The 9,833-nt window shown below is 40.5% G+C and overlaps 1 protein-coding gene across 1 annotated transcript in view; it reads right to left on the bottom strand.

Annotated features, from left to right (window-relative positions):
* Window positions 1-321: 321 nt before the first annotated feature.
* LOC102234104 (neuropeptide FF receptor 1-like) overlaps window positions 322-9,833 on the bottom strand; it is a 28,013-nt gene continuing 18,501 nt past the window's right edge. Inside the window, exon 3 of the mRNA XM_005802168.2 lies at window positions 322-8,573. Within this exon, the coding sequence (XP_005802225.1) occupies window positions 7,571-8,573 (1,003 nt within the window). The 3' untranslated portion in view covers window positions 322-7,570. The remainder of the gene's footprint in view (window positions 8,574-9,833) is intronic.

The raw sequence follows: 9,833 nt of genomic DNA, 5'->3' as shown, positions 1-9,833 counted from the left end.
AAATGCCAACTGCACAGCGGCAGAGTTCTGGTGACAAATCTTCCTTTGAGAGGATCGACATATTAGATGGATGTTAAAAGTCTGATTTGTTCCTGACCTGTTACAGTCATTTACTGGATAAACTAAAATTGTGTAAAATTTGACTTCAATCTTCTAGAGCCAATGGCCTGATCGTTGTTGCTTTCCAATTTTATAAGAATAAATTTATGCTTAGTCTATCTCCCAAAAATAAAAAAATATATCAAAATGAAATAGAAATAATCAATAAATAAATTATTAAATAAGACAAAAAACATGAAAGAGAATAACCACAATAAATAATCACATAATTATGCCTTTAAAAGATGACTCTAATGTGACTTAGTCTGTTGCGTTACGTTCCAGTCGTCTATTTCGAACACCTCACATTTGTCTCTCTTTGCACTATTTGGAAAAAAAGCAGTAAGGTTTAATAGTTGACATTTCTCCACACAGAACTTTTACATATTGTGCTCACCCACCTTATTCGCTTTTACAGTCATCTTTATGATGAAAACATAGAACTAGAAACATACAATTTTTACAGTAATCACATCTGCTCAGAGTTTGCAATTAAGATACTATCATCATGTTTCATATTTGTTCAGTTTCGTGGTTGTTGTTTTTTTTTCAATGCACTTTATCCCTGTTCATTTTGGGAACACAACAAGGCACAGCCAGATTACCAAAGCATTTATAATTAGGAATCTGGCTTTAAGTTTATGGCTAACCAATACTAAGCCACATCAACACATGACTGCTTAACACCACACAGGCCTTGGGTTGCTCACCCTTACAGATACTGGCAACGGGTTTAACCCAGGGTCATGATTTGGGAAAACCACTTTGAGGTGCATATTTCATGTTGGGTTCTGTGAGAAAGGCTGGGGTTACACATGACGAAAAGAGGAACTCTATCTAAAGGTGAGTTGAGGTCAGTAGTTTTCCATTCATCACATTGACTGAAGAGTTTCTTACTTCTACTGGGCTCAGCTTTATGGGCATGCTGATGTCCTAATTTAATGTCCATTTTCATTCTGCCTGTGCTAATGCAAACATATACTACTCACAAAAAGTTAGGGATGATCCCACTTGGACAAAACAAAGATGGGAGCCAGAGGCGGCCAAAATAATTTCTGACGAAACATGGGAGGGAGTCTGGACTGAGGCACATCGTGTTACAAACTCAAATACGTGGCGGGAATATAAATGGAAAATTATTAGCAGATATTTCAGGAACCCAGATGTAGTTGCTAAGATGGATCCTAAAGTACCAAGCTTGTGTTGGAGAAACTGTGGCTCAGCGGTCCCCAATCATACACACATTTTTTGGTCATGCCCCAAACTTCAAAACTTTTGGGATGAGGTGCACAGGGCTATAAACCAAATCTTTCTGAAAGTTATACCAAAGGATATTACAGTTGCGTTACTTAGTATTTATACCAGATGGTTTGCAAGGACGGCCAAAGTATATCTGTTGAATGTCCTTTTTACAGCAGCCCTGAAATGCATTACAATCAAGTGGATGCAATTGGAACCACCTTCCTACGACTTATGGGTTCAAAAAGTAAGGGAATTGTATAAAATGGAAAAAATAACCTACTCATTAAGACTTCAAAAACCTATTTGTAGCCTGCGCTGGGGGCCAGCAGAAGTTCTGTTGATGTAAATAAGTCCAACAAGTTTGTCTTTTGGCATATGGTGTTTAGCTATCCCACCCAAAGTGTTATCCTTATTTTATAGTTGTAGGGTGATGAGTCTACAGATGTGATACTGAGGTCGTAAGATATCATGCTAAGATGTTTATTTTATGGAAAGCTTCATATTGTCAACACTTGTGTTATATACTACTGATGTATGGCTGTATAATTGCTCGCATCTGTAAAAATAATAAAAGTGTAAGTTCTAAAAAAAAAGTTAGGGATACCCCACTTTTGGGTAAAATGCATAGAAACCATGAAAAGCTCATGTTCCTATGATGTTATATCATAAACGTATGGCATAAATGGAGACGAATGCAATGATGATTGCAACATAACAGTGGTAGGCATGCCACAACAAAAAATATTATGGATTTGATTCCCTTGGGCATTATTTCCAGATTGGCAGCAATGTCTCATGATGTTCACAAGTTGACTCATTGTCTGTTCAGGCATGGCATCCTATTCATCTTGAAGAATGGCCTTCAAGTCATTGAGGTTCTGGGGTAGAGAGTTATGATCATCTTCATGATGACTCAAGTCTGGAGAAATGCAGCCCACTTAATTTGAGGTACTCCAGTTCCCCTTAGACGTTCCCTAATGATGTAACTTCAATGAGCTCAATGAAGAGAAAATTAGGCCTGTGTTGTTCATGCGGGGGCACAGTAAACAGATTTATAATGCTATTCAGGTGGTACGGGCTGGTCACTGTAACCTTGACAAAATGTGGGGTAGTTCTGTATTGACTAGACACATCTGCCCGTTTTTTACCAACACCATCACCTAAAACATCTCATCTGCCAAAAACAGTGGCTGATGCTTAGCACTCTCATTGACAAGTCCAACATCATTGGTGGCTATAATTTCTGCTCAACATAAATCAACTTTCATCAGAGAGCAGTACTGAGGCCAGTGTAAACTCTCTGGCCCATACAAGTCGATGAAACCTGTGCCTGGTGGTCTGGTACCCCCACAGGTCACACAGATGTGAACAGTTTCGAATGGTCTGATGTGACATTTGGGTGCCTCTCAACTCCCTTATATGTGGTTCGGCGGGACACTACGCAATGAAGCGGCTATCAGCGTAAAGTCTGGCCAACGGACGTTCACTTCTATACCTTCCTGTGTCTCTCCCAGTCTTTCTGATGACACACTCTAAAGTGGCCACTTCCATCTAGGAAAAACATCCCGTTCGAATCCTGAGTACTGTTGACCAGTTGTTAGGTGACGTGTTGGTCTTAAGAATTATTACCGATTAGGAAACTAGACGTGGAAGGATACAGCTCTGATCAGACATTTAAACAACATACGGCAGCCACACCGTAACATCCAAAAAAATAGTCTCAAGAGGAAATGTATATATTTATATATACAAAGAACTGCTGGTGTTCTTTGTAGATCTAAGATTTCTTTAAGATTTATTGAATATCATACTATTAAAAATGTGAATAGTATGATAAGGAGAACTCTTTAAATACCAATTCTGATTGAACTAGGAAATGTATTGGTTGACCAATGGATCAAACACCTGTTGTGAATTTTGTTGTTTGGCTCCTTGTTAAAGAACAAAACATAGAGAAACATTGAACAATTGGACATGGGAAATTGACTGTTTAGAGAAAATCGCCTTAAGTTCACCTGTAAAGGTTGTTGTGAATCTCAGTTTCAAATGTCACCCAAAAGGAGAATATCTCTAACATTTTGCGAGTAGTGTACTTTGGATTTACCCAAATGCCATTTCGATAGTCTACAGTGCAAGTACATCCATACGGTGCTGATCCATTTTGTCTGCTAAGACTTTGTGCACAGCTGAGAAATTCCTCTGCAAGTCTGCATAGCGATGCTTCCAGTGTGAGCTGAGCAGTTTCAGACAGCCTGGATGTTCTGCCACCGTCATCAAGGGAACTAACCTCAACTGGGTTCAGCGAACTGAAGTAAATAGAAGCTGACAACGTCCATGGAGAAGTTTTACACTTTAGAGTTCTTGGACAGCTGGAATTCAGCCCAAAACCAAAAGATGTGACACCTTTCTAACCATTTACGATGACTCCAAGCAGCCCTGTCAGTTAACTGGGAGGGTTTTTTTATTTTTATTTTTTGGCTCATATGTAAATTCTGCTGTGAAAGTTTGAGTCACTTGTTGTGCCAGGCTGTGGTTGTTTAAATCTTCACCGCAAGAGCCATCTAAGTGCAAATTTGGCAACTGAAACATAAATACAGTCTAAATCCATCCAACTTCTAAGAAAAATATTCGTAAGCAGCAAGTAATCATGATTATCAGTTTAGACTGCCTTTTTAGTATGCTTAATGTCATAAAGTTGCACGTGAATAAGCTCGAGTTATTTATCATTAATTGTTATGAAGCGTTCTAATTTTACACAGCAGTTTGCATATTATCCAAATGCACAGTTAGTTTATTCATGCATCAGAACACATTTGCATTAGAAGAAGCAAGAACATTAAATTAGACAACACCTAGTAAGCTGTACTGTTTAAGTATTTTTTATAAATTGAACTTTATGTTGGCTTCAGCTCATATTTTCACTTTTCACTTTCTTACTTCAGTACTTTGTCCATTTTTACTTTGGTTTCTTTCGACACATCTTCTTTCATGTGTCCAAGAACCTTTTTTTTAGGTTTTTAGTTCTCACACCTTCATCTTTAGCTAGTTTAGAGAGATTCCTTCTCTATACCTGGATAAAATAGAGTTCAATTTAATCATTTTCTCTCCTCTCTGCTGACTCTCACACAAAACAGCAGGATGAAAAGTCAAATTAAGAATGATGTCATTGAATCTTTATTCTCCTTCATTTTAACAGATTTCCCCTCCACCAATGCAGTTCCAGTGCCAAACCAGAGCTGGCTCTCAACTGGTTCTAGCAATCTGTATGGGTTTGGTTTTCCACAAACAGACCACGGCATAGTTAAATCACTCAAAATGTTCCTTTCAGTCAATGGATTTCCCCTCTCCTGTGTTACGACTTTGTGGAGAAACAGCGTCCGTCTTAGCATTACCGCTGCCACATTTCCTAACATCACCATTCCAATGCTTAAGCTCACAGTCGACGCCAACGCTCTCTCAGCTGGAAACCGGCATTTTCATCTTCTGACCGATATTTATTGAAGGCTGCTTCCATCTGGAGATATATACTCCGAGCCTTTAACACTTCTTAAACCAATGACGGTGCTTATAAACTCAGGTGCGAAGAGCATTTATGAATCCAGGAAAACATCACTCTACGCGACCTGTTCATCTCCAGCTGCATTCCAGGACAACTGTGTGCAAAATTTTGTCAGTGTTCTGCTATTGTTGAAATAACTCAATTTCGATGCACAATTGTGGCGTTTCCAATAAGTAGGAAATGCAATTAAAGTCACACGTGAATAAGCTTGTTCACGCGTTAAGTCAATAAAGAAATATGCCGCGCAGTCGTCCTCCTACTTCCTGTCTTCTTCTTTGTGGTTTGCAACCAGCGGCAACATCTGGCTGTTGATCATGTGACTCGCCTGATGCAAAACAAAGATTTCTATTGCAGTTTTGCAAAATGAACTAATTTTGATATGGCCAAAGAAAACCCATCTCAGCGGCACAATCTGCAATCAGAAAATTAGTCTGTTTGTAATTGCCGTGTTCCCATTTTTATTTTCGAATTGTCAAATTGTGCAATATTCTGGTCAATGGAATTGCAGCTGCTGATGATCCACCACTGTTTAGTGTTTTGTGGGAGTTTTGGTACGGTGTGAAATTTACAGTAATCTGTTACAGACTGATGAAGTTACTTTCCGCATTTTTTCTTTGTTTCTTTCTTTCTTGACTTGTTTCTTCACTTCTTTCCTTCTTTCTGTCTTACAACCATCTGGATACTCTGCACACACACAAGCTATGACCACTGCCCCCCAGTGGTCAAATAAATATTAGCTAACTTATTCAATTGAAAGGGTGAACTCTAAGGCAGTCACTGCATCCAGACTGAAACAAAATGTCAACGTTCGTGGCACAGATTCTTACATGTATTCATACTGCAGTTAAGGGATCACTTACTCCAGTTTGGCACTGAATTACTTGTGGAAAACTTCAGAAAGGACAGCAGTAACAATAGAACAATATTTATTAAATCTAAAGCAATGTTTTTCGTTATTTAAATGAGATGAAGTTTATCTTATTTTGGGATTCAAGCTTTGTTTAAGTCAGAGTAGCTCAGAGTTAAGGCGGAGGCTTATGTAACATTACATTATGTAAAGTACTTATGATCAGCAAGGATTTTCTGATTTATTTTCAATGGAATTTGGATCTTTTTTTAATTTCAAAAATTGAAGTTGGTGGTGCTAAACTAGCTTGATGATTCAGTTTATATACAAATTACCCTGGTGTGAGTTGAGGTAGTCGACTAACAGTTTTTGTTTTGAGTTCTTAATTGTGTATGAAAGCAGTTTTCACTGACTTTTGTGCATTTACAAAACAGAGGTAGTTTTATTTTCTTTAGAGGCACATTTTTCAGTGAATGCTAGCTGTTTTATGTTGCAGGATCTGACATTGTTTCACGACAGAGAACAAGCTGAGCTTAACGTACCGGTTGAAAATAAAAGAACGGCAAACAAAAATGGCTGTCAGAGAAGAAAGGAAGGCATGGCAGCTGAAATGAGAACGTAAATGCTCCGTTTTTATAATGTACAGGTCAGGCTGATGCTGAGCTTTAATATACATGAATGGAGAGGGAGAATTAATTGATATAAATTATAGTGGCAGAGTGATGAGGCTCTTTTTGCACTGACTACAGTGCATCTTAAGGTCACCTTTAATGCTTTTAATAGTCATTTTATGTCCATTAAGCAGACTGGGGGACAGGTTGTGTAATGTTTAATATGTGCACATTTTTCTTAAAATTACTTTCATATAAGAGCCTCAAAGGTTCTGCGGTTCTTCTCGAAGGCTCTTTGTAGCCAAGCCGAAACGTACTTGACAATATGGCGGCTAAGAATATCTCAGACCTACATAAATGTGTGTTTAGTTTGTGTTTCCATTTGAAGTAGTTGATGATTTCAGGTCCAACCAGTCGCCTTGTTGTTTCCTCATACGTCTGATAGTTTGATCTGGGTTTTATTCAAGATTGCATTCTTTTACAGGCATTTGCTTACAACACCCACAATGGAGTATTTTACCTCTTAATTCCACCATGCCTGCAAAGAGGCAGCAATATTCAGCTGAAACGACTTAAAGCTGTACCTTTTACAAAAATATTTGTTAAAACTGATAGACAGCACTAGTGGTGCGTTCACACGAAACGCACTGCGTGCATCAAAAACGGGTCTGACGCTTCAAGTTCGACAAGTGTGCACTTTTGGTGCGTTCGCGCCAAATGTCTTTTGAGCGTCAGGTCTGGTTTACGTTTAAAGTCTCGGTGGAGCGTTGGCCGCGTTGGATGAGCTCGACGTGTCAAACGCTCAAAATGGTTCAAATTGTGCCGCGCTAGACGCTCGATATCGCGCCTCCACATAGACTTTGAATGTAAACCAGACGTGCCTGACGCTCAAAACGTGTTTGGTGTGAACGCGCCATAAGACCCTCCTCCTGGCTCTGATTGGTTGTTTATGATTGAGTGTTGTATTTCTGTAGTTATCGCAGAGAACTGAGAAGGCAGAGGAGTTCGATTTTTTTCACAGATTAGCTGTCTTAAACTTTTAACAAATATGTAAAAAGCATTTTTTTTATATATATACTGCAGCTTTAACTGGAAAGTTTAGACCTGATCCAGGGTTTGTGGGCTTTGAGTGAGAGTCCTAATAATGACGTTGTCTTTACCAATGCACTGTGTTATGGCTTTGTTTGATTCATATTTTGTTCCAGGCATTCCTCAGTTATCCCATGCCTGATACACTGAAACCGCTAGTGAGCTGACCTTCTCAGAGCCTTCGTCATTACTGCTTTTCTTATGTATGGCTACCATTTCTATCCCCTGATCAGAGAGACTTCTGCCTTTGTGGACCACCATACACCCCATTCTCGAGCTCCTGTTTATTTCTGGCGTTTCGCTCAGTTTGTTGTCATTGTGAACGCGGTTTCTTAGTCCCAACAGAAAGTTGCTGTGGTTGTTGCTGCCATCTCTCAGTTCGGTCCCTTCCGACAGCGCTTGTGCAGATCTTCCTCTCCGTCCCCATTGAGGCATTCTGCACTGCAGCCGGGCGACGCAGCAGAAGGGCTTCGTCTTGCACACCGCCTGAAAGCCCCTCTTGAAGTTCTTATTGTAGTAGCCGTAGACGATGGGATTGACGCTGGAGTTGGAGAAGGCCAACCAGTGGGCGAAGGGGAAGATGTAGCTGGTGAGGAGGTCCAGCTGGTCCCTGTCCAGTCCACCATAGTCCGCCATCATCATGAGGGTCCAGAGGGGCAACCAGGACAGCATGAACAGCAACGCCACCATGATGAGCATCTTTATGACCTTGATCTTTTTCTGGGATACCACTTGCTGAGCGTGTCTCCTGCCTCCCGCCTGGACCGTGATGTTGCCCAACTGGGGCTCTCGGTTCGCGACTGCGGAGGAGCAGAGTTTGACGCCGATGCTCACGTACATCAGCGTGATGACGGTGAGGGGAACCAGGTAGATGTGGGCGAAGAGAACCGCCGTGTAGACCTTTCTCATGTGGGGATTGGCAAAGTTTTCATAGCAGGTGTAAAGGGGCAGCGTGTGATTGAAGTCGTCATTGTAGACCATGTAATGGAAAGGGACTTTCTCCACAGTCAGTGCTAATGCCGCGGGACACATAATAGCCACTGCTAACACCCAGATGGACACAATGGCTACCTTGGCAACGAGCAGAGTCAGCTTGGGCTGGAGAGGATACACAATGCAACGGAACCTACAGTGGAGAGGCAGAGAAGAGCAATGCTGCTAATTAGTGAGGACACAACTTTATGAGAGGTTAGGAAAAAATACAGTTAAATATTGAACTACAGTCAATGTTGTATTTGTACAAGACTTTAATGTATGCACTCCCTCTGTGTACATTCATGATCCAAGTGTCTTCCTGCTTAACCACAACAAGAATTCTGCTATATCAGGACTGTCGCAATGTGCTCATCTGCAGAAACCCATTTCCTGAAAGATTTGAGACTGCTCTGGGAATGTCTCCAACTTGCATGTACATTTTGGAACCAAAATGCAACTGACATGTTCGTTAATCCGAGTTAGGATTAACCAGTGGCGCAGTTGGTAGGACGGTTGCCTTGCACCAAGAAGGTCCTGGGTTTGAATCCCTGTCTGGAATCATTCTGCCAGGAGTTTGCTTATTCTCCTGCATGTGTGGGTCAAACAGCCCCAACACATGAGTGTTAGGTTTACTGGTCTTTAAATTGTCCTCAGGTCTGAGTGTGAGCATGGTTGTTTGTCCTGTCTGTCTCTGTGTTGGACTGGATAATGGCTGGATGGATAAAACTCTGGTCCGGTCTTTCAAGTTTTATTTGTGCCTCTGGTTCTGCACACCTGAATCCAAAGGAAGAATTACTTCCTTACCAAGTAGGTGAGCTCCACAAACTCTTGCTGATATGGTCATTATTGGAGTCTGGTGTGATGAAGCAGAGACACATCTGAACTCGTTCCTCTAGGATTTAAGTCTGTAACTAAGGGGGCACCGAAAAATCAGCACAGATATCCTTCATTTTGTGTGATCTGCAATCGGCTGGTACTAACATGAGAAACCGATTTTATGTACCTCTGCAAGAGTCTGACAACCAGCCACCGAGGGAGGCTTGACTAACAGACCCGCCCACTAAGTCCCACCTCTGAATGTGCCCAGTTAACAAAACTCAACTCAATGTTGCCAATTTAGCAACTTTTCGAGGAAAAATTTATATTGGCCAAAATTGGAATCGGGTTTTTTAAAGCTCAGTAATTGGCTAGGAAATTGCAATAGGTGCACCTTTCTTTGCAACCCCTGTATAAATGGTTAATGTCCTCACCTTCCTAAAATAATGTCCAATAATTTTTTGCCAATAGTATTTTTGTTTTGCCTCAGAAACATCTTGTGGAAAGAAAGAGGTGGTGATTTTTTTAATATTATTATTATTTTAGGAAGGTGACAATGTGACCTCTCTAAAACGTTTGCTATGTTTTTCTTATT

This window comes from Xiphophorus maculatus, chromosome 11 (genome assembly GCF_002775205.1).
Source record: "Xiphophorus maculatus strain JP 163 A chromosome 11, X_maculatus-5.0-male, whole genome shotgun sequence".
NCBI lineage: Eukaryota > Metazoa > Chordata > Actinopteri > Cyprinodontiformes > Poeciliidae > Xiphophorus > Xiphophorus maculatus.
Note: the sequence above shows the minus strand (reverse complement) of the source record. Positions and strands in the feature narration are given on the sequence as shown.